At 35.2% G+C, this 15,980-nt stretch overlaps 1 protein-coding gene across 1 annotated transcript in view; it reads right to left on the bottom strand.

The window, feature by feature from the left end:
• The window catches only part of LOC128998178 (uncharacterized), a 50,792-nt gene extending 35,072 nt beyond the window's left edge, over positions 1-15,720 (bottom strand). Inside the window, exons 1-9 of the mRNA XM_054424194.1 lie at positions 14,283-15,720; positions 9,943-10,146; positions 8,881-9,041; positions 6,652-6,785; positions 5,865-5,947; positions 5,298-5,423; positions 4,882-5,007; positions 4,465-4,590; positions 266-669 (exon numbers count right to left, since the gene is read on the bottom strand). Coding sequence (XP_054280169.1) covers positions 266-669; positions 4,465-4,590; positions 4,882-5,007; positions 5,298-5,423; positions 5,865-5,947; positions 6,652-6,785; positions 8,881-9,041; positions 9,943-10,146; positions 14,283-15,720 — 2,802 coding nt within the window. The remainder of the gene's footprint in view (positions 1-265; positions 670-4,464; positions 4,591-4,881; positions 5,008-5,297; positions 5,424-5,864; positions 5,948-6,651; positions 6,786-8,880; positions 9,042-9,942; positions 10,147-14,282) is intronic.
• Positions 15,721-15,980: the final 260 nt, after the last annotated feature.

Here is a 15,980-nt window from a genome sequence, read left to right as displayed (position 1 = left end):
CATTTGACGTTTAGTACCGACCCATCACTAGTTTACACCTTCGTAATCATCAAAATTGGATTATTTTTATTCGAGTTATTGTGCAAACACATATATGAGTATGAATTTGAACAGATGGTGTTTTTGGACTCTGGGGACGAAAAAGGAAATTGGTCCTTAGTCTTACCATGAGATCTACGGCAACAGCTTATTCCCTAATTAAATAAATTATCTAAAAATTTCCCAATTTAATAGAATACCCTTAATAAGGGTAAAAACCACTCACCCCCAGAATATCGTCAGCATCCCTGGTCCATCGAAGTCGCTCTTCCTCGGGTTCAAACTGTGTTCGGTACTCTTGCGATTTTCCAGCAATCGGTCCGCAGCTTTTGCAGTAACCTTCCTCTGTTCCTGCAGACGCAGAGGTTTCTTTAGTTTCCGCAGTTCTCAACTGCATCTTTGCCTGTCGCTGGTTCGCCTCACGCCATCTTACTGATGAGTCTAGCATCGGACGAGAGACCCTGGTGCCGCACTCCACGGGGGGACAGGTCACATAAGTAACCACCTTCTGATCCCGGCACATTTGGCTGAGTGTTAATTTCTCTGGTCCGTTGGGAATAATGTAAGGTCCTGGGTATTCGGTCGAGGTCATCTCGATATGCGGATCTCTAATGAAATATAAGTACTTAAGTCAATTTCCAAACAATAACTAGGAAACTATGAAATGCTAAACCTACCACTAATACAAAGCTAAACCACTACTGTAATAATAAATTTCCTTAAAAATTTTAAATGGAACTAATCTGATTCAATGAATATCTAATGTAGTATATTGATATATAATATATAAATATATTAATATATACATATTCAGACCTTAGTAAAAATAAGAATAAGAATCCTTTATTTTCATCAGACACAGAAGTGTAATAGACATTGTCAAAGCTATAAAATACATAAAAGTAACAAGTCATCAACATTATCACAGTGGATGCAACCATGGATAAAACATATTCTCAGGGTGTTCATTTGAAAACTTTCCATATCTGTTGTGTGCAAAGGTAAGGCTTTTAACACTTGTTTGTTCTCATTTCCCCCTAATTTGGACATGCCAAATCCAATAAAATTATTTTCAATTTTGAAAAATGCCCCAAAAGGGCCCAATTTGGGGGGTAGGGGTGCTTTTTGAGAAATTTTCAAATGTAAACATGGGTTGTGTAATTTGGTAGATTTCTCATCCTTATGGAACAGCTGAAGCCAATTTTATTGTTAGTTCTGTCCGGTCCACTGTACAGGTCGTGTTTTCTTTCCATTTTGTTTCCTGTTATTTCAGTCATTTAAAAAAAACCCCTGTTTAAAAAAAACTATATAATCATAAACAATAACTCGTACCCTAGTTATATAACCAAAGTAAAAAAAAGTAAAGCACAATGAAATTAACCCTAAAATAATAGAAACAAACTTTCGTCGACACTAACGCCCAGTGTCACTGGACATGAACTAGACACGAAAAACAAGCTTCAAAAATTATAATGGGATGAGGAGTCTACTTGTGATTGGTTACTCTATGATGCAACATACATATAAAACTTAGCCTATATCACAGGAGAGATCACTTTTGTTAATTGAGAATATCCTACTAATATTGGGTAAGCGAGGGGAATTGGGTGGGCGGGGTAATTGGGTGGTAAAATTTTTAACAATTTTTATATTTTTTATTTATTGATATTTTAACATTTAAATGACATGTATGGACAGCCAATCTCTTCAAGAATAAGCCATAACCTTTTCAGATTTGTGCCTTTAAACATTTAAAGGAGGGAAATAGTTTTAGGGACCCTTGTCATTTCGCGATTCTAAAAGTTGTATGCAAACTTTTTCAATCTTTCATATAAAATGCATTAAAATTTTCATACATGTGAAATTACATTATTTTTCACCATAAAATGAATAAAAATATACCAAAGAACATGCACAATACTTATCTTCATAATAAAACTAAGTTACTTCTAATTTTTTTTTTTCAAAAATGTTACCACCCAATTACCCCCTTATGGGAAATTGGGTGGTAAATTTTAAAACTGAGCTAATACTGTTTCCTTAGCTTAATTTAATTAAAAAAGGCAATAATAATAATATTTTGTGAATATAATTCACACTAGAGTTTTTGTTTTGGTATTTCACCACTACCACCCAATTACCCCTATACCAATACCATTAACCCTATACCACCCAATACCCGTGAGTTCACGTCACATTGGACTGAACCCAGAAGACCTAAAAAAAGTCACAAAATTGTATTATAGTTACTTAAATAGGCATAGAGACTGCAGTAGCGACTGAGCTGATGTAGTAAACTAGTGCATTAGGCCTACATTACTTAGTTTATACAGCATCCCTTCTTTTATATCGTGCGAAGGACTGGAAAATCGTGCCTCATTTTCTAAAGTTTTGAGACCATATTACATAATTTAAACCTTATTAGATAAAAATCTGTCCCTATTTTCCTGTTAATATTATTAATGTACTCTTTATATTATGAATTTAAAAGCTGTAGGCCATAATATTTAATTGTGGTTAAAGATTTTTTTTAATGCGCGTAGTTCAGGAAAAATATGTTTGTCACCACAAAATTTATGGTAAATTTTGTTTGTTTTTTATTAAACCTAGTTAAAAAATGTTGCTTTTAGTTTCCTTTATAACACCCAATTTCCCAACTTTAATTAGCATTTAGTGTTTATGGATTGTTGACCTACCACCCAATTACCCCCATGGGGGTAATTGGGTGGTAAAACACATTTTAATTTTTTTAATTTTTTTTTTGGGAACTGCGGGAAAAAAATATAACATGAAAAAGATAGCTTTTTGTATTATAAAATTAATTAAGTAGGCATTTAACAACAAAAATAGGAAAAGTGGCCTAACCAGATACATTTGTAAAACATACCTCCCAATTCCCCCCGCTTACCCCCTATGTGATGGATGTTTGTGAGAAGTAAACACGAAAAATACTGGTCGGATTGGGCTGAAATTTGGTGTGATAATGGCTCACATTCACGATTAACATATAGCCACATTCTTATTTCAAAAATCATTCCGGGCTCCAGCCCAGTGGTTTACCATGTTAACCTTATGAGTACCCCTTGTGACGATATTTAAAAGGAATAAAAGAGTTTTGTCAGCCGTTTCAACTACACAAGTTGCTTCTATGATATTAAATAGCTTTAAAAAGTTATAAGGTTTACCAACTGGGTGGAACACTATACATTTTTTTCATTTATGACAACATCTAATTTGAACCAACTAGCAACAAAAAGCTGTGTAAATGACAATTTCACTTTTTTTATTGTTTAGAAGCAGTGGTAGAACATAATGGCTATGGTAGATGTGCTATACTATACAGCATACCGTGGATTAAAAGAACCAAATTTTCTTAAACTGTGTCCTCTCCCATTGCAAACGCAAAGCACGAGTATAACTGCAATAAGCATTTTATACTTATACGCCAACCCCGTACGAATGACGGGTACTCTGCTAGTATATATATATATAAAATCAAACAATTTGTTGAATAACAATGCATGTTACTTACAATCTATAAAATCACTAAGATCAGTAGCATTAAAATGTAGAAATTCTTGAACAGCATAAAGAGGGTCCTTAAGAGACTATTGTTATGACAGTTTTAAAATTAGGGTTCTATATTCCTAACATTTTGAGGAATTACATTGTAAAGTTTATGCCCTATAACTTTAGAGCTTTTGGCTGCTTTGGCCAATCTACAAAAAGGAATGTCAATTTCATGCTTAAACCTTGTGTTGTGACTATGTACATTTTTACAATGTAACTGGGTTTATCCTATTTTGCAGCATTGTAATAAAACAAATAAATAAATAAGTTCTACTTGAAGGCTTGGGAAGCTTGTCTCTATGGTCATGGTGTAGGTTGGGTTCTTGAAACAGCTGGATGATGACTTGATGTTTTGCAAGGGCCAAACTTTGAGAGGGAACTGTGTAGCATAAAACTTCTCTCTCATAATTTGGCCCTTTCACCACATCAATGAACCTCACTTGAATAGCCTGCGCGGGAACTTCCGTCTATTCTGCGTTCATGTTCCTCAGTCTCGCTGCCAGTGCTTTTGAGTTGCTAGAGTAGAACGTAGTACACAGTGACAAACTCTTAGTCCTTGATGACAGCTTAGTACCAGATTTACACTAATAAACATACCGCTAATACTAAACTCAACACTAATACTAAATTTTCCCTCTAGGCATACTCCTAGGCCAAAATGCTACTGTCTAACAGATATTATAGTTCTACTTGAAAGCTTGGAAATCTTGTCTCTATGGTCATGGTGTAGGTTGGGTTCTTGAAAAAGCTGGATGGTGACTTGATGTTTTGGAAGGGCCAAACTATCAGATGGAACTGTTAGCATAAAACTTCTTTCTCATAATTTGGCCCTTTCACCACATCAATGAACCTCACTTGAATGACCTGCACGGGAACTTCTGTCCATTCTGCGTTCATGTTCCTCATCCTCGCTGGCAGTGCTTCCGAGTTGCCACAGTAGAACGTAGTACACAGTGACAAACTCTTGGTCCTTGATGACAGCTTAGTACCAGATTTACACTAATAAACCTACCGCTAATACAAAACTAAACCACTAATACTAAATTTTCCCTCTAGGCTTACTCCTTAACCAAAATGCCACTGTCTAACAGATATTCTAGTTCAACTTGAAAGCTTGGAAATCCTGTCTCTATGGTCATGGTGTAGGTTGGGTTCTTGAAACAGCAGGATGGTGACTTGATGTTTTGCAAGGGCCAAATTTTGAGAGGGAACTGTGTAGCATAAAACTTCTCTCTCATAATTTGGCCCTTTCACCACATCAATGAACCTCACTTGAATGACCTGCGCGAGAACTTCCGTCTATTCTGCGTTCATGTTCCTCAGTCTCGCTGGCAGTGCTTCCGAGTTGCCACAGTAGAACGTAGTACACAGTGACAAACTCTTGGTCCTTGATGACAGCTCAGTACCGGATTTACACAAATAAACCTACCGCTAATACAAAACTAAACCACTAATACTAAATTTTCCCTCTAGGCTTACTCCTTGGCCAAAATGCCACTGTCTAACAGATATTCTAGTTCTTCTTGAAAGCTTGGAAATCTTGTCTCTATGGTCATGGTGTAGGTTGGGTTCTTGAAAAAGCTGGATGGTGACTTGATGTTTTGGAAGGGCCAAACTATCAGATGGAACTGTAAGCATAAAACTTCTTTCTCATAATTTGGCCCTTTCACCACATCAATGAACCTCACTTGAATGGCCTGCGCGGGAACTTCCGTCTATTCTGCGTTCATGTTCCTCAGTCTCGCTGGCAGTGCTTCCGAGTTGGCATAGTAGAACGTTGTACACAGTGACAAACTCTTGGTCCTTGATGACAGCTTAGTACCAGATTTACACTAATAAACCTACCGCTAATACAAAACTAAAAAACTAAACCACTAATACTAAATTTTGCCAACAAACAAACACAAACAAACTTTTGGTCCTTGATGACAGCTCGGTACCGGATTTCATCCTCGGTGAAACAACCGAGAAGCACTAGTTCTTCTACTGGCTGTCACCATAGGCAACCGTTCAACCTTCTCTCGAATTTTGTTTTCCATTAGTTAGAATCTGGTTATAACCTCGGGATCATCACATTCCCTAATCATTCCTCTTACAGAGTTTGAGCTGATGACACGAAGCATTTGAACAAGAAACTCCCCATGTTAACTTCCAGTAGAACGTACAAAACATATAAACTAAAGACAGTAAACACTTTTTGTGGATACAAATAGGCCTTCAGTGCTCTGTGTTGTCAGCAGAACAGTAAAGTCTACCATACTGTCTCACCGGATCAAGTCTATATGTCAGAATCTGTCTTTGACCTTCTCTCTCAACAGCATATTGTACCAGCTGTGAGCTTTATATAGTCGTTCACGTTCAGCCACAAGAGCATTGACCAAGAGATGGAATAAATTTACTATAAATATACAGTACCCCTGATCTTTCTTTATTCAAAAACTTATTTATAAAACCTGCAATGACAAGAACTTATCAAATATTGAATTTTTGTCATTAAGAGCAGTTACTACAGAAAAGGGTAATTTGCTATAAAAACTTAATACTAAGATATTTGTAGCAATTGTGTGCAAGTTTCAGTCTTCTAAATGGTAAGTTGAGATGATGGTTATTTCTTTTGTAATTCTTTTGTATTCTTTTGTATGTCGGATTGGAGATTATACGGGTCAATATTTTCTTTGACCATTAATAGGCAATTTAAATAACAAAAACATGGAAGGGTTGAAATATTTATTCCCTCGTAATATGAGAGTGCCCCCTGCCCCTGGCCCCTGAACTCCAGGTACAATACATATAGTCTAAGGGCACTCCCATATTGCTTAGGGTGTAAAGCTTTGAAATATGCTCTCCAATCGTCCCAGGGCTTTGTTCCCCTCCAAACTATGCTACTTTTCCATTTAAGCCCCTCTTTGGCTTCTACAGTTATACCATAAGAGAATACTATATTGAAGATGGAAATGTACCATAATTTAGAAGTGGTCGATTGGTTAACTCTTAAGAAGTATGATGGTATCATTTAAAGTTGAACAAATATTATTTTCTCACCCAGTCAGTGGTCCGGCGTCTGCTAAGCAGGCTTGTATCGCCCACTCCGTTACTTTAGGCCCGGTGCATGCTGGGTACCATCGCCCCTTCCAGTTGTGATGGAGAATCCCTCTGGTGTATGACACAAAATGGGTCTGTCAAAATGAACATAGAGGTGAAAACAGTTGTATTGTTTCCTTCTTTTTCAGATGTTTTTGATGCAGCATGCATTACTTATTGCCGATTATTTTTTAACAAAATCAGCTGACAGCCGTGTCATGATAGCGCTATCGTGTTATTTTGTGTTTAAATGTCCAGTGTTGTCTCTATGTACTGTCTTATGTGTAAATTTTGATGTTTTTCACGTAAAGCTCTGACGATGCAGCTTTGAATAATAATTGAAGTTTTTTGACTACTAACGGAGTTAAGCCTATAAGGTCATTATATCAGTAGTCCAGGGGCTATCAGAATAAATACTATGTATTAAAGACACTAGATGACAACTCACTGGCATTTTTAATGCTATAATCTTTTACAAAAGAAGTGTTATATCAACCGTTTGTTGGTTCCAAACTCATTTGAAACTTTTGAAGCAATTTTGACCAGCAAAAATCTAAAATGAAAAGGAATATAAAGCCAAGAAATAAAGATCCACTCTGTTAGATATAGTGATGTGTAAGCAGACTGAGGTAGCAAAACTGACCTGCCTTACATTGCTGACTAAACAACACTCAGCACATTCCAAGCTGTGTCTCTTTCAATGCACTAGTTTACACAGTGTTTCTATGAGTAAAGTTGGTTTGATTTTGCAAATTTTTTAATTTTGGCCAGCAATCAATATGGTTGAAACTGTTCATTAAAAATTTTTGGTGCTCCCAAAACTTTAAAATTTTAATAATAGCCTGCAGGTTCCATATTCTATGCATGTTTATGTTCATGAATGAATTAATGAATCAAAATCCTGATTCATTTTTGTAATTTTAAAACTATAATCATTAGAATCATTAAAAAAATGTAACTGTAAGAAATCATCAAAATGGAACTTTAAAGAAATAAAATGTCTTACTGTGTACAGTTAGTAAATTTCAGTATACAAAGTATAAAAAATAGAAATCCAAACTCTAACACGAGGAGATGTAAAAATGTAGCAGTAAAAAGCTAGGTATCATTGCACAGAATTTTGAAATTTTTCAAAATGAAGACATCATAGATTGGCAACTTTGAATTTATTTATAAGAAATCTGTCCATCTCACTTTTGGGGGTCTGCAGAAAACATTCTAATAAAATATTTATTTTCTAATCACACTGACCAAAAGTCCCTGTTTCTGAAAATAACAATTTTGGTTTGTATTACAAAATGCCTACGTATTAAGCTAACACATGCCTATGAGAAATGAAATGAAATGAAATGAAAAATCATTTATTTATACAGGCAAAGTTAGGGCCACATGGCCCTTTCTTACACTTAACCTGTACTTTAAAACATAATATAAATATTTTAACATAATCAGCTTATACAATAAAACAAAACAGAAATCATAGATACAGAAACTTTTATCAAAAATCAGTAAATTTTAAAAATACTTACACACACACACACTCACTCACGCATACATACATACAAGTCAGCGACCGCCATGCGCACAGGCCCCTACGACAAACCTACCTACCATGGCCATACGTTCAGAATAGAGATTTTTTAGTGCTGCCACAAACCGGGAACGACTATCGAGGGATTTAATAGCTAAAGGGAGATCGTTCCAAAGACGGCAAGCAGTTACAATAAACGCTCTGTCGTAAACTGCGGTCCTATGGTGAGGCATACGCAAAGTTAATGATGCATGGCGTGAGTATCTGACACTTTCTTCAGCTACAAACCTAAAATCATCTACAAAATATTTTGGAAAATTGTTTTTTAATATTAAATAGGTTAGCAGAATAGTAAATTAAATAGTAATTAAATAGTAATTAGTAATTAGTAATTAAATAGTAATTAGTAGAATAGGATGAGCAGGGAAATATTGGGTTAATACGGGTAGGGGGTGGGGGTAATTGTAGGGGGTCCGCATTACATCCATAATTAATTACGGGGATCCTTAAGTAGGTGAAGTGAGAACCACTGCTCTAAACAATTAATATTGTAATGGCACTAATCATATGCCAAAGAAACTTGTGTGTTTCTTGTACTTGAATACAAAGAATAAAGACGATTTGATTTGATAACTCGTTGAACGGTTTATATATCGTACCTTGTGTGGAACGATGGAATCGGACAGTAAGGAGCACTCCATCTCGTCCCGGTGGTTGATGCAGTCGATCACATTATCGCACATCTTAGATAGTGGAACACAGGTGGACTGTTCTCTACCTCTCTCCCAATCTTGACAACTGAATGAGTCTGTGTCACACCCTGTAAACACATCGAGTTAGAATTGAAACATAAACTGTTCAATTATTACCACTACTTTTGAGAAGCAGCCTTAACGGTATCAGAATATCTGACAGGTTATGAAGCTATTACACAGTCAATAAACAGACAAAGTACTCTGTGAACGAGTACTTACGTTTGCGGCTATAGGGAAGGTTATACAGTGTGTTTTTAGTGAAATGTTAATAATATAAGTATGAAATAAATAAATTTTCCAAATTTTATGAAAATTTGTTCATAAACAAGCAAATTACATCAGTTAACTTATTCTCCATAAGAATAAACTGAGAGTTTTTAATTTACAGTTTTTAGAATTTGTCTCCTTAACCATAAGTAAGTGCATTACAATGTTTCAATATACTAATTTTTTTTAAGCTCTACAAAATGGTTTGGAAATAAATTTCTATGTTTAGCTTTTTCTGGGAAAAAAATGGGAAAAACCAATAAAACCCCCCATAAACCCCCATTTTCATTGTCCAATCTTGCTAGTTCAGGAAAATCGTTCAAATAAATGTAGGTTTAAATTTTTATGCCAAATGAAATTAAAATAGAACCATTTTTGCTCTAGTAATCGTGCTAACGGAACTATATATCATTCTACATATATATTATTGCCTATATGGGAAATTCGCTAAAACATACCATGTAAGTTTAATGTACGTTATACAACTATACAGTGACGAACAAGATGTTTAAAGTGAGGAGGTCCATCATCTCATGGGCAGACTATACACAAAACAACAGATTGCTGTTGCTGTTGTTTACTTCACTCACCACGATGACTTATCACACATCAACATGATGAATATTGCAGTTTGTAAGATAGTCAATATTAACTAAGTAGGCAATAAAAGTTTTCATATTAAAAATAACTAAACATTACCAAAACATCCAAGTTCGTCTTCTCCAGAAGGACAATCAAAGTAACCATCACAAAGTCGATGCTTTTCCACCCGATGTTTGCAGGAACATTCAGTTTCGTCACTGGCATCCAAGCAGTCTACTTCACCGTCACACCACTTAGATAAGGGAATGCAGGAATCAGAATTTCGGCACTCAAACTCATCATCTCCACAGATCCCCTTGTCTATAACAATTCAAGAATAAAAATCGTTATTCACAATTAGATAACACAGTTACAATAGGCATCGTCAACATATCTTGTCTAGAAAAAGAAAATGAAATGAAATGAAATGTTTATTTGTCACATAGAGCTTACATAATTGTGATACATCACCAGTTAACACATGACAGGTAGGTTTTTCACAACAAAATACATTATATTATATATTTTATTTCATTGTAGTTAGTAATATATTAAACAATAAGGTCATAAGTTTAAAATACAACAATAATAGTGATGTCAGTTACAAAAAAAATTCATCAACTGAATGAGGACAAAGTAGTTTTTTAAAAATATCCATCTTTTCTGTTGATTTGATTTGGTTAGGGAGGTGGTTGAATAGCTTCCTACCCATATACAAAGGAGCTTTCTCATAAATAACTGTTCTATGGATAGGGAACTGAAGAGTGTTTCTATGTCGAGTCTTATATGGATGTTGGTGATTTTTTTATGAGAATGAGGTCGAGTGTTTTTTTTAACAAATATACATCAATATAAACAAATATACAATTTTGTTGCTGTGTACAAACGCAGGATTGGCGAATGGCTCGCGCGTATCGGGTGGGCGGCTGCAGAGGCGCTGATACAGTCAGCTTACACAGCATAATTATTATGTTTTCGCCACGGCTGATGCAGAATTCAACCATGTTTTTGTTACCGTTTTCAGTAACTTCTAGTTAAGTAGGATCCATTTTATTATTTTTTTGAATGTATTACTATAGACTCTCGTATTTGTTTAAATCAAATTAGGTTTTTTCCTTTCTAATATTCAATTTATAAAGGTGTTTGTCTTTTTAATTTCTAGTAGATGTAGGTAATAGCATCGAACAAATGTTAAATACTTTGTATATTGCTAACAATGGTTTACAAGAACTCTTCCCCCGATCACAGATCAACAGTCTATCCGGGGGAATAATTCCATGTAATATATTGTTCTATTACTGTACCATTTAATTTTTGGAATAAAAGTATTTTGATTTGATTTGATTTGACATAGTCGATATATATACACAGCATGAATTATTAATAGTTTCAAACGTACAAACAGAGGACGACAAGAAGTACGAGGTGCAGTATCAGTTACAACTCTTATGGCCTTTTTTTGAAGAATAAAAAACCCATCTATGATCGGAGAGCTGCCCCAAGAAATAATGCCATAGCAAGCCCTGGACATAAAATAGGAATGGTAAACTGTCAAAGCAGCATTTAGTCCCGTTGTTTTGAAGATGACCCTTAATCCAAACGAAGCTTTGGCTAACGATTTAGTGACCTGAATTTGATGTTCTGTCCATTTTAAATGTTCATTCATTTAGTATGAAAATCACATTGATCACATAAATTTAACCACCACTAATTCTAAATTATATATACAGCCACAAATTAATTGCTAAATTAGCTGCTTAAATTACAGTCCATCCTCGGTATAACGAATCTGAAGGGACCGAACTGAATATTCGTTATACCGAGGAATTCGTTAAAATGAGGTTCGTTATATAGAGGTTAGGTTTGCAGGAATTTCGCTAAGTCGAGGTTCAGAACCAGCACCAGTCTATATAGGTCGGGATTGGACCTCATTAAAACACAATTAAAGTAGCATAGGCTACAATACTTTACAGTGTACAGTGTTTACATTGTAAAGTAGAACCTCGATTATCCGGAGTACTAAAAGGGGAGGGGTCTTTAATATTGTGCAATCATGACATTTCTAGTCATTGACCTTGGTACAGGTTACAAACTGTAAGTTTAAAATCACAGCTTACTGCTTACTCCAACCCACCTAAAACCTAACCAAACACTGTATTGCATAGCAATAAACCACGTAAAGAACAAAACAAAACAGTAGAGAGTTTTGTAAGCTACTGCTCGTGATAGGCCGGTGGTGGGCTACAGTACTGCTTTAAATCACAATAGAGGAATGTAATGTAATACTCATGAACTTAGTACAAATCATATTGAAAATAATAAAAATATTAGATAGGCTAAGTCGTTATAAAAGTGTATAATCATAGCCAACTTAAAGATAATAAAAACACTCGTAAAAGGAATGTTAAGATAACGATGTTGCTATTCATTTTCTTTGCCTTGACTTGATCTTCTATTCTTTTTCTTTCTAAGGTTTCTCTTCATCCAAAAATTGTACAATTCGCCATATTTACTTATCACCCAATCAGCTTACTACACATTACGTCGTCATCAGTCCTCAGTGAATTAAATCAGTTCTCAGTTAGTTGTAAACATAGCGCGCATGCAACGACGACAGCAGACAGGGATGTGTAAACGGAGCAGACGAATGTTAGCGCAAGCGTTGACGTCACCTTTCCATTTCATTTGATGAAGAAACAGATTTTTCAAAAGCAATAATAATAATGGTGGTGGGGGGTTCGTTGTATCGAGGGAGAGACGCAGACAATTCGTTAAGTAGAGGTTAAATTCGCTATGTAGAGGTTCTGACAGTGATAAATTCGTTATATTGAGGTGTCTTATTTTAGCCGGGATCATGAAAAATTCGTTAAATCAAGGTCGTTGATATGGATTGTTCGTTATGTAGAGGTAAAATATACATTGTGTCTTATGGAGAGTTCTAGGGGATTTAAAAAAGTTCGTTATATCAAGGAATTCGTTATATCGAGGTTCGTTATACCAAGGTTAGACTGTAATTGCAATTATGGCTGGAAGATTACTTTGAAAGATGGTTCAAAAAGTCCTTGGTGAATAAAACGTCCTTAAGCAACTTACAATCAAAAACACATTTCCAAAAAGTTAACATTTCAAAATTTGTATAATAAAAGGTAATTTGTTTATGGTAAATATGACTTTTTTAATATTACGTAAATTACTTGGCCTGACTGTGAGGTCTCTTTGCCTATTGATAAGAATGGACGGTAGAGTTTGTATTAATGCGTTCAAATGTTTCAAAAATGTTTATCAAAACAAAGATTGTAAAAAATGAACACATATCGGAGAGTCAGTATGACAATATTTAGGAAGATGTGTCAGAATTAGGCCAAACCAAGCATTGCTCTTCCAGCTTTTTTTCAAACAAAGCGGTTTTGGCTGAAGCTGAGTTGCTAGCGGTATTACAGATAATGGCTCCTTTACAATAGCCTCTATAGCTTCACCTCTTCCTCTTCGTACTTTTTGAATAGTTTTTGAACAATAGAATATGTTTTAGTTAAAAAGTAATAAGTAAAAAAACTCTTTAGATTTCAAAATCACTATGCAAAGAGGTGTGCTGCCTCTTTTAACCTTGCATTTTTCCAATTGTAGATCTCCAGCTTAAGTATAGAACGTAATAAGCAAAACAAAGGGTAAGATGGTACAGTAGGCCTACAAGAGTGAAATTGTTATAACATTTTTAGCTGTGCCATCACTACGCAAACTCATTAGTATAAAATTGTAACAAAATGTCACTCTTACAGTCAAGAATTTGAGCTATGTAGACCTACTTTTGTTTAACACAATAACATATTAATGAAAGAAATAACATTTTTAAATAATTGAAGACATATGGCAAATGCCAGTCCATACCAGTCCATTTGGTCTAAATGTTTATTTAAAAAAATATAGTCTACATAATTAAAGTTAGCTTTCCGCTCACTAAAAATTTGGACTAAAAAACTAAATTTAAAAATATAAATACCCACGGTACCCTATAGGTTGTATTAGGATACAAGATTTACAAATAAACGACTGAAAGATCTACCATTTACTTCAAATAGTGAAAACAGACTTCTAATCTCACGGCAAAATCTGGAACCAGATTTAAATGTGATATTGGATATGTTTGGATGTAGGCCTACTAATGTCAATTAAATGTTACTCTCCTATTTTCTTGTATATTTATCAATATAGATTGTTAACTAAAATAGTTTTGAATTGGATCAAATAACAAGAAACAAATATTAAACAACATAGCACCCTCAACATAAATTATTCAGAAAGATACTTTGAGGAACTGTGTCTTATGCTGATCAATATAGATGATAAATCTATAAGGGATTCTATTGATTTAAAATAATTTGATTTATTATCATGAAAAAATTATCAAGATGACATATTAGTATTACTTCTTAAGCTAACTGATCTATAAGGACAATTACCTGATCTAAACGTTGGTTGAGAAGAATTGTTGCTTACTGGCCAAGATGGGCTTTCACTTTCAACATTTCTGTTCTTCACCTCTGTGACTCCGTTGACAATAGGGAACTGGTGAGATCGGGACTGGACGTACATGCAGATGACAGGATTCAGCAGGTCCGCTGCGGATTGGGGAGGCAACATGTGGAACTGTTGTTGAGGCTGGTAACCTGCAAAGCCTCCAGGAAATCTAGAAGATCCATAGAACGGTGAAACGAATCCAGGTTGATTTCCGTAATGCCAATGAGGAGGGATCTGGCGAGAATCGTACATATTGTTCATGATCGGAGCTCCATTCATAGTAGGAAAGAAATAAGGATTTGGAGAAGAAATTGCTGTTGGTAGATGCATATCAGAACTAGTAGGTGGTGGTATCCCAAATTGTTGACGATTATCAGAATTGAGGTTAGAGGCAGCGTTCCCATTGGGGAGAGAATAATCCAAACCTTTCTGCTTCCTATCGTTTGAAAAATCTCCGCTCGAATAGAGATTTTGTAGATTTTGATTAGGGTCAAATAATCTTGATGCGGGTAGACAAACTACAGATTGTGGGTTTGGACTGTTTTGCGCACGAAAACATACACGTTTCAAAATCGGGTCATCAGCGACAGTCAGTTGTTGACTTGTCTTCATACTTTGGCCGTAATTTGAACCATCAGGACCTGTAGGAGGGTAGGGCTGCCTGGTACGAGCTGAGATTGGTATGTACGGAATATTGCCTTCTGACGCTCGGTTCATTGGAACTATATCAGGATCTCCAAGTGAATTTGGGATAGGATAATGGTCATGGTAAGGATATTGAAATTGGGAATAATCGTCAAAACTTCGTTTTTCTGAGTACTTGTCCTCTGACATTTCAGAATCCTCAGATTTTAAGGAATGTCCTTCATTGGTAGTAGCAATGGGAGAAATTGGAATGGGGCTTCCTACATCGGTTTCTTTAGATTTTTCTAACTTTTGATCCAAACCAGAGCCATTTTTGTTAGTATTATTCCTCATCAAATTTTCACAGTATTTGTATTTCTTAGCGTACTCATCATTCTCTTCATTTTCAGAAGAATTAGAAGTTTTATTTTGATGTAAAGAAAGAATAGATAAACAATCTGATTCACTGAGATTTTTTTTGTATTCTGTATTGATTGATTCTACACTTCTTTTTCTCCTTTCATACCCATTATCAGAATAATTGTCTTCATTTGTCTCTTCTTCTTCCTCGTAATCTTCATCATTTCCAAAGGTATCCTCCGTATTGGCAGTGACAGCTGGTTCTGTTGTTGACAATATTTCCGTCACATTCATGGTATTCTGTGGTTCAACTCCAGGTGTTATCAGAGAATCATTACTCTCGGGATTGGTTATAAGCACCAAGAAGTGATGAACTGTTTCATAGCCACTCTGCATCTCTGGAAAAAATAATTTAAAATGTATCATTACGTATAATTAAACCATTATAGAATGTCTATATCTACTGCATAAATACTTAGAGCCCAGCCAATGAAGATATAAATAAGGGAAATGTCGGGGGTAATTCTGGGAAAGTTGGATTTTCTATGCTGTTGGACAATGTTGAGATTAGCATTTTCCAAAAATTCCCCACTCCTCCCCCTTGTGCTTTCCTATCAAACCCCCTTTTAAGATAAATTTACAGTATCTTAGAAAAT

This window comes from Macrosteles quadrilineatus, unplaced genomic scaffold (genome assembly GCF_028750875.1).
Source record: "Macrosteles quadrilineatus isolate MER2022 unplaced genomic scaffold, UCM_ALF_1.0 Scaffold_7__1_contigs__length_78375512, whole genome shotgun sequence".
NCBI lineage: Eukaryota > Metazoa > Arthropoda > Insecta > Hemiptera > Cicadellidae > Macrosteles > Macrosteles quadrilineatus.
Note: the sequence above shows the minus strand (reverse complement) of the source record. Positions and strands in the feature narration are given on the sequence as shown.